Genomic DNA, 17136 nt, shown 5'->3' with positions numbered 1-17136 from the left:
TTGGCATCCTTTTCTCGTTCATGAGTAAACACCTATGATAAATACCCGAGGAACTGAATTTATTATGCAATTCGCGCACACACAAATCACACCCTAAACTTGAACTGTATTTTATCAGAAAAACATTCCTTTTGTGGTTACAAAGAAAGGAGTATCTCCAGGGATACAGTCTTCTACAATATAGAAGTAATATAGTCGTCTCTATTAGACTTCTACATAGAAGACCAGTGACAGAGCCTTTTAGACTAAGTAACAAACCTAACTGGAAAAGGAATTTAGGGTCTACCAAAACACAGCTCAGGAAACAAGAGAAAAGGCATTGTGACAAAAGGTGAGAATCCAGTCAACCTAAATGCTTGCAAAACATAAAAAGAATGGAGCTTCCGTGGGAACAAAGATGACATTTTGTTTTGATTCCCATGTATACTACATACATTCTCAGAGAAAATACACCACAGATAGCATTTGAAAAAAAAGTTCAGAGAATTCTCTTAATACAGGAAATATATGGTTTTTCAAAAACCACAGCAAATAGACAAAGCTTTCATTTCCAAAGGCAGCCTCAATCTACCTCAACCCCAAAGCGTAATTTTTAAAAGGAAAAGTTTAGTAAAAGCTAAATAAATCAATGATTCTATGAGAAACAAGTTTTTCTCTTATAATAAATTATCAATTTACTTTCCCCTTGCCTCTATCTTAAAGAATATTTTTCTGATTTTATATTTCTTTTACATCTACTTTCATTTATCTGAGGATGACAGCTATAAAAGATGATGCAGGAGAAAAGCTACAAGCCCAAGGTGATTCCAGGATGTTAAGTTTTACAGTGTAAAGACTGACAGATTGTAGGAAACTGGTTTTTATATATCTATCTGTGAGTCGCTCTTAAGTCTGTAGATGAAATCATTTTGCCATGCAAGATTTTAGACAAGGGCCATTTTTTTTTCCTAGTGAATAAATATTTTTCTCTAATTTTTAGAACTCCATTTATCTATTCATACTTCCTTTTAAAATCTGGAACACATTCACTATTCAATTATTTTAAAATGTTAAAATATAAAGTCTTACAACACTGAAATATTAATTTATAGTAATATTATTCTAAAATTTATACTGATAAATATAAAAAAATTTCCCCCATATTCCAACTAAAGCTGAACCCGTTGTCTGAGTAATCTGCACTCCGGTATACCCCACACTCTCTAACTTTCTAAAGAAAGGAAAGGAGAGAGGAAGAAAGTACAGTCAGAACTAAAAGATGTCTCAATGTAGTTCCTCCCACGTTGGGTTTAAAACTGGTCAATATCCCTATAAAAGGAGGAGGGGAAAGGATGATATTTATTAAGTGCCAGGCACTGTGCCACAAGGGGGAACACAACAAGCCCGCAAAGTCCCTGTCTTCAAGGAGCTCAGGCCAATTCTCACTAAAAGAACTATTAGGGTCAAAGAGCCTAAGTATTTTTAAGGATGTTCAAGCTTCTCAATACATTTTACCACTTATCTTTGAGAAACACTATATAGTAATTTACCACCAACAGAATACCACGTGACTTTTAACCAAGCATCCTCCTCCTGATTTTCATCATCTATTTTCCAGTTTTACAGGCAATATTTGGTTTCTGTGGCACTACTTTTCTCTGAAGTGAGATAGAACTTTAAAATACATTTATGAGACATTTGTACCTACTCTTTTTGAAAGTACATGTTTATTTCATTTATCCATTTCTTTGTTGAAGTCTCACTATTTTCTTTATTATTTTGTTCTTCCATATTAAGAAGGCTGTTCCATTTATATATTTTATGTAGACATCTTCCCAGGTTGGTATTTGCTGTGTGTGCGTGTCTGCATGTTGTATATATGCGTATACACACATATACACACATATATTTTAAAATAGAGAAACAAGTCCGGGCTGATCTTTACAGAGATATCAAGTCAGGAAAGCCTAATAGATTATCGTAAGTTCAGTTTGTTTACTGCAGTTAGTGATTTTAGAACAAGTACCAGAAAGGAGCTATAAAAGTATAAGAAAGCCTAGTTTTAAGTAACTACTTCGTTCAGTGAATATTTATTGGCATGGCAATGTAAAACAGAACTGAAATGGTTTTAAAGTTTCCAACTTCTCAACTGCATAAAATAAGTAAACTTACTGTGACAGAATCAATCCTCTGTTTCACTTGCTGCATCTTCATTGAAGAATTTTCAGTGAGGACATAGTCATCAATCTGAAAAGAGCCCTGATGAGGAAGTCTAGGGCAGGTGCATAAAGCTTCTTGACTTTGGTGTATTCCAGGTAATGGAAATGTTCCATTGTAGCGTTTGAACATTTCAGCCTCCTGCTGGGCAACTGGAAAAATTAGTCCATAATTAGTTCAAATCATCACAGCAAAAGCATAATGAAATAATTAAGCCATGAAACTGTAGCATTAAAGGAATGATCAAAAAGTACATAATACATTTTAAATACTGGGTAATAATAATACAACATGATGAACAAAATGTGAAATTATTAAATACTGTAAACCATAAAGAAGGAAATATAATAATTTCATAGGTAACTTCATGTCAGGTAGTATAATTGAGCCTTGAAGGCCATGCAGTATCTTGGTCTGGTAAACATAACAGATTGGAAGGGGACTCTAACTTTGAAGAGATGCATACAGAAAACACAATATAAAAAATCAAAGGCATAATATAATAGAATTAAAGAAAACACAAAAACAATCAAAATAATTATTCACAAACCCATTTCCTTAAAACAACTGTTTTCATATCTTCATACCTCTATCTTTATTCATATATACATTTTATGTAAAATATCATAGTGTAAACACAATTGAACAGTTTTTCAATTTAAATGTAAGTTTTTGCCTATTTCTACAACTATGTAATTACCATTTATAAATGCTTTACAATGTCTCATCTAAGGAAGCGCCATAGTTTATGTATTCTCCCATTGCTAAATATTTACAATATTTTCTGTTTTCCCTCATTATAGGCTATGCATAGGTACTTTCATAATTTATTTTTTAAAAGAATCCTTTCTTTGGATTTAATACCCCAGAGTGGAACAGATGGCTCAAAGGGTGAATGTTTTTGATGACGATGATGATGATGATGACGATGACGACAAGGGTATTAGCACCTGTATTGTACTTTACGATTTTTAGGATGCTTTCACATACATTATCTCATTTGATCATTTAAATAAATGAATTTGAAAATTTTAAAATGCCTGTAAGTACAAAGGAGAAAAAGTAAAAAGTAGTCATTTAAAATAGTATTTTCTTGATTACACAATTATATAATTTAAAAATCCATAAAAGAAAAAATTGACAATTTTGGACTTCATAAAAATTTCAAACGTCTGTTCTTTCAAACTCTTAAGACAATTAGAAGAAAAGCCAAAGGCTGGGAGAAATATTTGCAGATCATATATCTGATAGAGCATCACGTGTATATAAGAAACCTAACTCTCAAAATTCAATAATCAGAAAGCAAACAAGCCAGTTTTACAAATGGACAAAAGATCTGAACAGATGGTTCAGTGAAGAAGATACATGGATGGTAAATAAGCACATGAAAAGGTGCTTAACATCATTCGTCATTAAGGATAAGCAAATTAAAACCACAATGAAACAGCACAACATACCTATTACAAGGGCTAAAATTTAAAAGATTGGCCATTTCAAATTTAGCAAGGATACGGAGATACTGAAATACAGACTAGTGGTGGGAAGGTTAAGCAGCACAGCCACTTTAGAGAACAGTCTGGAAGCTTCTTAAACATATGTCTGTGCTGGGATCCAGCTCTTCTATTTTTAGGTATTTATTCAAGAGAAATAAAAGCATATGTTTATAGAAACACTTGTAAACGAATATTCACAGCATCTTTATTTGTAATAGCTAAAAACTGGATAAAACCCAAACATCAACAGGTGAATGGAAAAACAAACTGTGATATATCAATACAATAAAATAATACTCAAAAATAAAAAAGAACTATTTATAAACTCAAAAACACAGATTAACTTCAAAGTAATTATGAGTGAAAGAAGACAGATCAAAAAAAGTACGTGGTATATACTGTTGCACTCATATACAATTCTAGAAAATGCAAATTAATTCATAGTGTTTGTTTGGCAGGAGGGGGAGGTAGGGAGAGATGACCAAGGAGCACAAAGTAACTCTGGGGGATGATGGATGTGTTCATTATCTTGACTGAGGTGATAGTCTCACAAGTATATAAATATGTCTTGACTTATCAGGGTGTACATTTAAAATATATGCAGTTTATTATATGTCAATTATACCTCAATAAAACTGCTCACAAAAAAGTGATAGGAGTTAATATTCAAAGAGTCCCCATAAAATCAATTAAAAATGAATAATCCAACAGAAAAATGGGCAAATGACCATTACAGAAAATTCACAAAAAGGAGAACTATATATTCAACTTCACTACTAATTAAGGAAGAAATAAGAGGAAAAAGGCAAATTAGAAAGTGATGTTTCTTTTATTGCTTGTTCAACTATCCCACTGTACCTCAAGATATTTGTTCCCACGGAACAAACTGAGTAAGGGTAGCCAGGTGTGTACTGAAGTGTTCCTTAAAATACTGAAAAACATATAATAGTGGAATTATGCAACAATAGTTGTTTAAATAAATTATGGTGTATTCATTTAAAGAAAGGGAATTCAGCCACTAAAATTATGTACAGATGTATAATTATCATGATAGAAAATTGTTCATAATATATTATTAATTGGAAGAAAAACATTTATAAAGCAATAAAATGAATATACAAAAGGATGAACACTGGTTTTTTTAGTTATCAACCTTGGTTTCACGAAGCATGAATTTGAAATAGCACCTACAAAAAAATTTAGGTCTCTGACCTTTATATTCATGTACTACTTCATTCACGTGTTCTAAGTGAAGAACAGCTCAATGATAACTGGGGCTCTCTACCTGCAGACCTTGATGGTGGTAAGAACCAGGGGACGTAATTGAGGGAGAAGACCTGCTTACAGCCCACCCTTGCAGTGATACACGTTTCTCAGTACCAATGACTGTTTTCAGATGGAAGTGTAGCCGTGTCTACACTTAGATTTTTGTGGGTCTGACTACTATTTTTCAGTATATAGTTTGGACTTCTTTTCATAGCACTCAGAACATTTACTTACCTCAAATAAAAGATTGTTTAAAGAACAAAGAGGAACTTTGAACCTGTAAAAGAAGAGTGCTCAATGGACTGGAGGTTTAACTTTAGTAGATGGGTCAGGGATGAATGAATCAACACGTACAAATCACGTTCCATGATCTTTGCCTGATTTGCTTTTCAAAATTGTCCTCTTAACATTTCATTGGTTTTTGCTACTATGAATGGAAAGTGAAACTGGGTTTAACTATTTAATGGCATTTTCTGACTCCCTATGTTTTTGTACTTGACAGATACACAACTACAATTTCACCTCAAGCCCTAAGTGGGTGAGTACGCGTTAGAAGCACAGAGGCTGATATAAGCAACAGTTACAAGGGACAGTAGGATTTGGGTATTAACCTTACTCTTTTTGCCAAACTGTATTTTCTAAGTATTATGCTATGCTAAACATGTATTATTTTCCTTTTTTAAAAAAGGAATTTATTTAACTAGTAAAAAATAACCAAAGGCAATTGCCTGAATATTTATCTGTTTATTTTTCCAGGCATTAAGGATGCCTTTCAGAAAAGATTAAAATGGCTTAAACGGATGCAGATGACAAAAATAAACCCCAAACAATAATGAATACTTGTTTCTGTTGTCTAAAGGGAATTTTCTATACAAAAGCCATCTGACTGAATTTCAAGGAGGCAAATTAACACCCTACTTTATCTTTAGCACCTCTAGTTCTGTGAAGACAGCCATAAAAAAAAAATCTGCAGAAGTATTCATAAAGACCTAGTTTCTCAGATACTACAAACTACAAACAAGCTGCGATCAGTTCTTGCATTCTTTCCCCTCCCCAGCCCTCCACAAATACCTATTTGTGTAAGACTATACAGATTATTTCCCTGTAAAATAGGTTATAATAGATGATTTCTGAAATTCCTTCAAGCTCTATGCTTCTAACAGTTCAAAGCTTTCTAAATCATTTTCATAGAGGCCATGGTTAGAGAATGATGTTGCAATTAGGTAACTGTATTTCTTCACTTAGTCATTTTCTCTTCCTTGTACTAATTTAACTTTGTATGTTTAAAACTTAGCTCTAACCTAACTAATACGTTTAAAACTCACAATTTTAAGTCTCATCCCTATCCTTTCATGACTCTTAGAGGAGTGCACTAGAGCAGCCTCTGGGAATACAAAAACACTGCCCCGCTCTTGGGGGTCTGAATTTTTGGAGGTCAATAAGAAATTACTGCTATGTGCTAAGTGGTACAGCACAGCAATAGACATGGTGCTGAGAACACAGAGGTGGCAACTACATTTGCTTAAAGGAAATGTAATTTCCTTTCCTTCCTATATCCATCAAAATACTTCTAAATTTACTTACTATCACCTGTAATTTGGGATTCTAGACTTTACACAATTTAAAAAATTCTTTAAATGTTTTCATAACTGACCCTCTTTCTTGATTTATATAGTAAGTTCAGTGCTTCTCTGTATGTTCTGGCCTTAAACAATTATAAAAAAATAATGTGGTTTTCCTCAGGAGATCTTTATCTTTATAGGAGGAAGAATGGAGGAAATAAGATATTTCAATTCTGTGCCCTTTGCATTTGAAAATAATACAAGGTTTGTTATTATTAAAACCTATGTGTACTTATGTTATTGACTTTATAATAAAGTACAACTAAAAAATAGCATGGTCTTTTTCTTACACTATATTAACAGTAATATTTCTTTGTGGTTCAACATTTAATACCTTTGGTCAATCTGCTATTACACATACCCATGTTACTGTGTATAGTCATCTTACTGGATACCTAATTTACTTATCAATATTTCTATTTCTAATGACAATATGATTACTGTAAGCTGGTAGGTCTACTGCTCTAGTTTCCTGGCATTCAGCAGTTATGCAGCATCCTCCTTCTCTTCCTCTCACACTTGCGGTGTGAAGAGAATCTCTGTGGTCTGAATGTTGTGTTCCCCTAAAATTCCTATGTTGGAATCCTAACCCCCAAGGTGATGGTATTAAGAGGTGGGGCCTTTGGGAGATGATTAGGTCATGAGAGCAGAGCCCTCATGAAAGCGATTAGTGCTCTTATAAAAAAGACCCCAATAATGTCTTTAGCTGTACCATGTGAGGGTACAGCTAAAGGTGCTGGTTATGAACCAGAAAGTGAGTTTCCATTGGACAAAGAGTCAGTGCTTTGATTTTGGACTTCCCAGACTTCAAAACTGTGAGAAAGAAATTTCTGTTGTTTATGAGCCATCTAGTCTCTGCTATTCTGTTATAGCAGTCCAAATTGACTAAGACAAGAATGTTCAAGGGCTTATAATTTTTTTATTGTATTTCACTGGGCCTGACTTGTTCCTGCTTCAGCGAATCTTAAGAAACTGCGTCAATGGATCAAAGAAGTTCTACTGAGTAATACTTCAATTCTAGTAGCCTGAGTGTATTTCAGGGCCTGTTCATAATATTATATTTCTTGAAATATTTTATATGTCATGTAGAACTTATAAAGTGTCACTAATAAAACTTCAAAAAGCTATACAAGAAAGTGTAAAAGACTCATGTCTCATAGCCAACCATATGGGAGATGGTCTACCATCATTCAGCAAATCTGTTAGCTGAACATCAAAAATATAATAAACTATCTCCAAATGCCCTGAAGTACATGCATTGTAGTTTTGTTGATTTCCTATTCCATTATCAATCATCACACATCACGCTATTCAACTGAAAGTGTGGGACATGTATACTGCTACAGAAAATAGCTAGGATTTCCCTACTGCAGCCTGCTTCATATATCTATGCTCCACGCCTTGCTTTCTAGTTTCATTTTATCCTTTGATAAAACACTGAGATAAAATAAAACAGGTATTATTTTAATTTTTCAGGTGAAAAAACAGATACAGAAATGATAAATTTTTTGACCAGGGTCAAATAGAAGGTGATGGCATTTTGTCTAGGACCAAAATGCTCTTATTCCTACTTCCGTCTTTCCCTCCACACTGTTGTCTATTTTGAACTGTACCATTTTTTCTTTTGGGGGGCAGTGTATTTATTTTTAATTAATTAATTAATTAATTAATTTTGGGCTGTGTTGGGTCTTTGTTGCTGTGTGCAGGCTTTCCCCAGTTGCAGTGTTGCAGTGCACGGGCTCCAGGTGTGTGGGCTTCAGCAGCTGTGGCACGTAGGCTCAGCAGTTGTGGCTCATGGGCTTCAGAGAGCAGCCTCAGTAGTTGTGGCGCACGGGCTTAGTTGCTCCACTGCATGTGGGATCCTCCCGGACCAGGGCTCGAACCCGTGTCCCCTGCATTGGCAGGCGGATTCCCAACCACTGCGCCACCAGGTAAGTCCCCTGGAGGCACTTTAGAAAGCACCAATGTAAGCATAAGAAAATGCCTGGGTGAGGAATTCAGGGCTCTGGTTTGTGCTCAAAGCCATTAAGTTGACTATGTTTTCCATACGCCCTGAATCCTTGAATGACATAAGCTTTCAATGAGAGTATCCCTCATGTGTGGAATATTAAAACAGTTGCTTCAGGATATAACCAAGAAATAAGTAGCTTCAGTATGTCTTAAAATTTGGCATTTCTATCTCAATTTCTCCTACTAAGCTAATAATAGATATCTAAAACTCTAACCTACAATCAGTTATATATGTTACTGCTTAGTCTTATCCAAGTATGAGGATTACAACATCTGAGTTTGCTTTTGAATCATTCATAATTAGTACTTCAAGAACACCATTAAATTATACATACAACTACAGATGTTAAATTTATTTCCACTAGACATTACCTTATTGCAAAAATAGTGTAAAAGTAGTTACATTAAAATTTGACATTACATAATAAAGAAAAATCATATTTTGGACTATATTGAGAATATAATGGCTTAATGCATTATAATTACCACCAACATTTGTAAAGGAGTGAACAATTAATGATACTAGACAACCAAAGCTCCTTTTACTCTTAAGGGGTCTTCCTAAATATTAAAATTGAAAACAAACACTACATTTCACCACAGGCATATCTGGCTACCTTCTTAAGTTACTTCATGAAATAGGAAATGCAAAGACTAAATAAGTAGCTGTGGCAGACAGCTTAATGTTTTAAGAGCATAGGCTCTGGAGTCAGACAGCCTGGCAAGCATCGTCATTTTACCAATTGTGTGACCTCAGGCAAATTACTTCATGCTCCCTGTGCCTCAGTTTCATCTGCAAAATGGGGATAATAATGGCAACTATCTTGTGGGGATTTGGGAGAACTGTATGAGATAATGCATGTAAAATGCTCATGAGAGTAGGGGATACTTACTAAATAAATAAATAAATGCTTGATAGCATAAATACTTGATAAATATTAGTTACTACTACTACCACTATCATTATTAGCCCCAAATTTACTAACTGATCACGCCTTTCATTCTATATTTTTATAAAATGTAAGGGGAAAATGCTATTCTATGGGATTTTAAATTCTTATTTCACGTATTTATTGCACATCAGTAATATAACAGGTAGGATGTTAGACACAGGGCCTTGTAAACACCATGGGTTTTTTGTTACTGAGCAAGTTGTATAGGAATGTAAAGGTATATATTGCCCTGAATTCTGGTAAAACATGTCACAATGTGAAAAATAAACCTATCAACAATGATGATGCAGGTGATCATTAATAAATATGAGTTCTATAAATAAAATCATGTTTAGTGTCAATGGTAGACTGCTTTTCAGTTTAACTAAAATTCTCCCAGAGGTTTAATTAACTACTTAGGAAGCACAGAAGATTGGAAAAGAGCATGGTTCTGATTCCTGGGTTTCACAGCGCTGTTCAACTTGGCACACAATAAATGCTCAATGAAGATTTGTTTTACCTGAAACACTATGACTGAAAAGCACTCCAGAGTTAATACTGATTCACAGGAGATACTGCCACCTAGTGAAAAATTAGGCTCATTACCTGGGATTACCGTATAATGCTGAGAACTTCCCAAATTAAGACTTGATCCTGCTTAAAATACTACATGTATATTCAATATGTGCCAGTATTCAGACTAGGTACCAGTAATAAAAAGACAGATAAGCCTCCAATTCTGCTTCCCACAAAGTACAGACAATATAAAGAAATCACATACTCCACGGAGAGGCATAGAATAAATGGTTTTGTAGGAAAAAAAAGTTTGCATATTAGACAATCAAAAGCTAATATTTCAGGAAATCTGCTAAAAAGGCAGTTTAGTGTAGCAAATGAGAGCATGGACTCCAAGTCCAGCCTGTATGGATCCAAGTCCTGGCTCCCATAATGGGAATAATTATAATACCTATCTCATAAAATTACTGTGAAAACTTTAAAAAATATGGGTAAAGTGCTTAAAATAGCACCAGGAACATGGAAAATGCTTTGTAAGTATTAGACATAATTATCATTAAATGTAGAACAGGATCCTAGAGATTGAGGTAGACAAGTATTGATTAATAACAGAACATTAATTGCTGAAGTCTAGCTTCATAAATTTAATTCATTAGAAGCCGTTTCTCTGACTAGTACTCTGTTATTATGGGAATCCTAAAAGTACATTATTTGTGGTACACTGTGACTAAATTTTGTATTACTAGATGATTAACCCTTTCAACATCAGGCAAATAAAACTGCCTTCTGAAAGTAAAAATCATATTTCTTACCAAAAAAAGCAAAAAGTCAGTAGAATGAAAGACCCAAAAGACCACAACCTGAACACATGCTTAACAGGGAAAGATGCTTGCTGACTCTTCACAGATTTTGCTAGAACTGAAAGATGGATGATACATTTAGCTACCACTGTGGTCTCATTCACAGCTTATTTAACTGATAAAAAAAAAATGAGCTTACTCCATTTTCCTTAAAAATTGCCTAAATGTATCAGCTGCTCTGATAAATACTATCTAAAAAATCATGTAACTGTCTTGTATCTTTCAAATTTTTTACCATTAAAACATTTATGTAAAACTACTTGTAAACTTTATTTTCAGACAAGAAAGTGTGAGCAAAATAGTCCTGTGTTAAAAGATAAATAAAATATAAGGCAAAGTATAATAGGTCAGTAATAAATGTTATAATTTTCATTGAAAAAATTTTAAGACTTCATGATTCTGGCCTGTATTTAATGAGCAAAATATTTTAGAGTCTGAAACAACTTTCCATTTTTTCATGGTTATATACCATTCACAAGAACTGTGCTAAATCCTGGATTGCTTGAGATCACATTAACTTTTTCCTAAACTGCTTCTTTTTAAAAATAGGCAGCAAAGATTTGGGAAAATGTATTGAAACATTTTGAGTTTTGTTTGTAAAGGTGTGTTAGTATATCAAAAATTGTGTTCTAAATACACTGCACAAAATATTTTTATTTAATATGTGTATTAATTGAACATTTAAATTTCTAAAACACTCATGGAAATCCCTCATTTACATTAAGATACTGTGGACATAATGTTCTTAACTTTATGCATTTATTTTCTAATACAACTGACCTAGAAAGGTACACACTCTAAAAAATAAAAGAAAAAGGCTGACCAACAGAAAGAGTGAAAGAAAGGGAAAAAAACCTTTTTTTCCATTTCATTCCACACAGAGAGGCTTATCAGCATATTAAAATATACGTTCCCATAGAGTTAAGTGTATACAGGTTGGATGAGCACGGTAACAACCCACTTTATCCTTTTTGTTTGTTTTAGTATAGTGCTTATCAACTTACAAAGTACTTTCACAGTCCCTGTCTCATAGCACCCTCGCAAAAAAATCTCTTAGGTAGGACAGATATTAGTAGTTGTAGGACCATTTACTAGATAGGGAAATGGAGCTTCAGGAAGGCAAGAGGCTTGTGCAAGGCCACTAAAAAAACAGAGCTGAGCCTAAAAGTAAATGTTTTTGAACTCCTAAGCACTTGGCTCTTTCTACTTATGCTTCTAGAATGGACTTCTTAGTCTAAATGTCTATTGTCACAAAACCAAATGGACAAACCTAACTGGGCTAAGCTACTGATGAACTTCTATCAAAGACAAAAAAATAAACTAAAGAAAAAAGATGAGACTGGAGCTTTAAATTGCATTTTGTAGTGAAAATTTCAAAAGCCTAAAAAGCAAAATAGAAATTCAATGAAAACTGTGGTGAAACTTCTGAAGAGTTTGAGGAAATTAATTGAGTGCCTATTTCCTATATAACAGTTCCCATTACAAAGTAAATAGGTATGACTCTTCTCCTTTCTGTGAAGATTTAAAACGTATAAAAGAAAGACCTGTTTCAGGACATATGTTTGAACTAGACAACAAACTTGGGCACTGGATGATTTGAGAAATCCACTTGTCTTTTCCCATAGTCAGGCAGTGTTTACTTTTGCTAAATTTGTTTGTAATAGCAAGTGGTATTGTGTTGTTTAACAATTCCACCATCAGTAATACTGTTCTGTAAATCTGAATATGTGTCAGAGAAGTTTATTATTTCTTCTTTGTAAAATTCTTTAAAACAGGATAAATCTCAATTTTACATATTTCCTAATATAATTCACCTGTAAAGGCATAATAAAATCCATACTACGATCCAGAACTTCAGGTTTAGAGCTTAACTCAATTGTCTAACACTTGGCACTTATCACAAACATTAACCAATTCACACTGTATTAATGCAGTAAGCTTAACCACTTGCATTTCATTAACTTAAAACACTCCGTCTAGATAGTGCCACAGCAATGTTACCTGTATACATATTTGCATATTTATGCATTTACGATGTTGTGTGGAAGCCATCTTAGCTTAGCAAACGCAGTGAATGATGTCCTGAACACAGCAAAGAGAGTAATAAGAAGCATTCTGGAACTGCAATTTTGAGAGTGTCAGCACCATCAGTACCATGCAGAACAATGAAATCCTAATGTCAGGACAAAAATTAAAGACATATATGAAAAATAGCATAAATCCAGATAATTCTAATAACGCCATGCTATTTCTGAAAAATGTGTCTGAAGTCTTTATTTCCTTATTATTTTCCAAAATTACAGAATAGTGTAACCTTAGTGTAGAAAAAGACGTTAGATTTCTAATTCCAGATCTCATTTTCATTGACGCTTGATTTTTTTCCCCTTCTTTTTATGTTAAGAAACTCTCAAAATTACAACCTATTTAAACTATGTGCTTTAGTAAAAAAGAAAAACAAAGAATAGGAAATTAACTCAATATTCAAGTAAATACATTACAGATCCATATTTCCTAAATGTTATTTATCTTTTAAATTTAGACATGTTCCCAAATAATTTTTAGGTGAATTTTATTTATTTAAATTGATTTACAAAGGAAGTGATGACTACCTTTCTGTGATTACAACGTAAGAGCACAACCATTATGTGTACTTTTGATGATATTTAAACTCCATAATAATAGTGCTCATGGAAAAATAAAATGTTATAATAATAATATGATCTTTTTAAGTCACTTGGCTTTCATAGTATATTCAAGAGAGCTTTGTTAATACAAAGGATGACAGTTTTCACAGAGCTCATAATTTCCGGTTCAGTCTAAATGTAAAGGTTACTCTAAATATTCTCCTCTTACCAAGTGGTAGACTTACCATGGAAATCATAAATATATAGAAGAATTGGCTCATTCTGCCCAAATGCACAAAATGCCACCATATTTTCAAGTGGATGATAAGCAATATCTCGAATGGGTGACTTGAATGGCAGGTCAGAATACATTGCTACTTGTTCTCCTAAATAAGAAAAGACATTCAATAATTTGTACCATCTCAGATACTTCTCATTAGAAGATTATTCTGTAGCTTATTTTAAAAGATTTATAGTAAGTAATGATAAAGCTCACGTTATTTACATGAACACCTTAAAAACTTATAAATATTTGAGTACCACTATATTAAATAATTATCTTTATTTTTCATTCTGTTGGCCCTCCTTTTTCTACTTCTCAGTCCAACCTCTTCATGGAGGTATTCAAGGCACAAAATAAAGACAAAGAGCTTGGAAGTAGAGAGACCTGACTCTGAGATCTGTCAGAGCTGAGCAAATGCCAACTAACAAAAAACTCCAGGGAGAACTAGGGGAGGAATGTCAGGATTAAAACTAAAGAAACTCTGGTTGGGAGAGGTTTAGTGAGGAATTAATTTTTTCTATTTTTCTTCCAGAGGCTGTTTGACGTACCATCTGCTTTAAAGATGCATATGATTATTAATGACTAAAAGAGGCCCACAGCAGAAGTTTAAGTTTGAAAATCAGAACTCAAAAAGCAAAGAATCCAGTTCCATGGATTAGGGAAAAGAGATTTATGAACACTTATGAACTGATGCTGAAGTATCAAAATACAGTAAGAAAAAAAAAAAAACTATAAGTGAACTGACTAGTCAAAAATGCCTAAAGGGAAAGGTGAAGAAAATAAAAAGCTGAAGTCAAATACTGCTCATTAAAGAAATTTTAAAGTAACTTCTATAAAATTCTTTCTACTGCTAAAAAAAATGTTTATGTAGTTTTGGCTTTTCTTTTAAAAAGGTGAAGCACAAATGAACTGCCCAATATAATAGCTTATGTTATTGAAAAAAACTGAATTATGGGGCTTCCCTGGTGGCGCAGTGGTTGAGAGTCCGCCTGCCCATGCAGGGGATGCGGGTTCGTGCCCCGGTCCAGGAGGATCCCACATGCCATGGAGCGGATGGGCCCGTGAGCCATGGCCGCTAAGCCTGCGTGTCCGGAGCCTGTGCTCCGCAAAGGGAGAGGCCACAACAGTGAGAGGCCCGCGTACAGCAAAAAAAAAAAAAAAAACAACAACAACAACAACAAAAAACTGAATTACAGTAAAATTGCTATTAAGTTTCAGACATCCAAAACTGACAGGAGTATGTTTGTTTCTAATAAAAATGTAGATGGTTAACCATTTGTATACCTAGTTGTACTCTAAATTCAATTTATAATACTGTGTTTTATATTACAGTCCTCATTAAATACTTCTCTAAGTTCAACAATATCTCATTACCAGCAAGGAAAGAATAAACCTTGAATTACAATGTGAAATTCTAAATCCATGAAGATATCAAAACCATAAAGAACAGAATTTAATATAAATTTAGACTGCAGCTGAATTCCATTATCAGCTTTCCAATTTTGAAAAACATAACTGAGAACCTGAAATCAGAATTTCCTTGAAAATTACTCCATAAAATTATAGGGGTTTTTTTTGTTTGTTTTGTTTTTTGCTGTACGCGGGCCTCTCACTCTTGTGGCCTCTCCCGTTGTGGAGCACAGGCTCCGGACGCGTAGGCTCAGCGGCCATGGCTCACGGGCCCATCCGCTCCGTGGCATGTGGGATCCTCCCGGACCGGGGCACGAACCCGCGTCCCCTGCATCGGCAGGCGGACTCTCAACCACTGCGCCACCAGGGAAGCCCCATAAAATTGTAGTTTTTATACTTCATCAAAAACAAAACAAAAAAATTTTTAAGTTCAATGAAATATTATTTACCTGTTTCTGGGTTCCAAACATATACTATACCATCCTCACTTCCAGCAAAGAGAAAAGTCCCACATGGTGTCAAAGTACTGTGAATCTTCTCTCGATAATTTGCTGCACCTACAAATTTCCTTGCTGCTAATCTAGAAACCAAAAAGATTTTACAAATGTAACCTGTCTTACCCATTTAAAAGACTGGTGGTAGGAAAACTTTTAAATACTTCATTTGCATTTAACAAACAACTTGTGAGAATCTGTTATGCAGGATACATTCTATGATGGATGCAGAATAAAGAAGAGATAGTCCCAGAGCTCAGGGAGCTTATAATTTAGCAGGAGAGAGAAGAAATGCATTAAAGTAAAATAGAAAGTGGATGTAGAAAGTGCCACAAAAGAAGAACAGAAAGAGTACTTTTCAGATTTGGATAGGAGAGATGATTTCTAGCTATGGAGCAAAAGACTACTTTGGAAGTAGCATTTGTATTGGTTACTAAGAAATGAACAGAATTTTTATATTCTTATATTTTCTCCATGTGATAAATTTTTAAAATCAAACAATGAATACTTGATCATTGCAGAAGTATCAGACAAAACATTATTGAATCATTTATTAAATATGGTATATAACCTTCCAGGCTTTTTAACTTATGAATAATAACAGCTAACACTGTTTTAGTGCTTATTATGCGCCAGGTAGGTACTATTATCATCCCTGGTTTACAGAGAAGATATTACATATACTGCTCTGTTATCTGCTTTTTTCAGTCAACAATGAGTCATGAATAATGGCCACCAAGTCAGAAAATAAAGATTACGCATTATCATTTTAATAGGCATATATTATATCATTGTCTAAATATATCTTAAGAAATCTTCTATTGTTGGATAACACTTAGGATGTTTCCAGCTTTCCCCTACCATGAGTATGATTTCTGTGAACAGCCTTGTGTATATACATATTTTTTGCACTGCCTCATAATTATTTTCTTAACATAAATAACTAAACCTAAGGTTACTGGGTCAAACACTTCTGCTATGTTTGTTAATGTTTTAAGTACGTTACATGTATAAACTAGCTTATTCCTCACAGAACATTTATGAGGATGGTATATTATTTCTTCCATTTGAGTGATGAGGAAAGAGAGACACAGGGAGATTAATCAGCTAGTAAGGGGTGGAACAGGCAGTATTTTGACTGTAAGCAGTTTTCTTCTAGAGCCCAAGCATGATCATAGGCTGAATACTATACTGCTTAAAAAGAGAACAACCAAACTCTGCAGGCCTGGTCTTCTGAAGTCTGGCTCTAATTTCTATTGGATTCTCTCTCGGCATTCCTTAGCAAGAAACCCATGCTCATACAAACTCACTCTGCCCTGAATACAGCTTCTATTATGCTACCTCCAAACTTTATTCCAGGCTTTTCAGGTTTTCCACCCCAGTGAGGACACTGCCATCTTGTCTAAATTCTACCCGTCCTTCAAGATTGA

General features: G+C 34.1%; 1 protein-coding gene across 1 annotated transcript in view; it reads right to left on the bottom strand.

Annotated features, from left to right (window-relative positions):
* The window catches only part of AHI1 (Abelson helper integration site 1), a 202686-nt gene that overhangs the window by 128964 nt on the left and 56586 nt on the right, over window positions 1-17136 (bottom strand). Inside the window, exons 17-19 of the mRNA XM_082634082.1 lie at window positions 15662-15792; window positions 13765-13905; window positions 2152-2348 (exon numbers count right to left, since the gene is read on the bottom strand). Coding sequence (XP_082490208.1) covers window positions 2152-2348; window positions 13765-13905; window positions 15662-15792 — 469 coding nt within the window. The remainder of the gene's footprint in view (window positions 1-2151; window positions 2349-13764; window positions 13906-15661; window positions 15793-17136) is intronic.

Source organism: Mesoplodon mirus (genome assembly GCF_964341445.2).
Source record: "Mesoplodon mirus genome assembly, chromosome: 10".
NCBI classification, from domain to species: Eukaryota; Metazoa; Chordata; class Mammalia; order Artiodactyla; family Ziphiidae; genus Mesoplodon; species Mesoplodon mirus.
The sequence above is the reverse complement of the archived record's forward strand: the minus strand, read 5'-3'. Positions and strand labels throughout refer to the sequence as shown.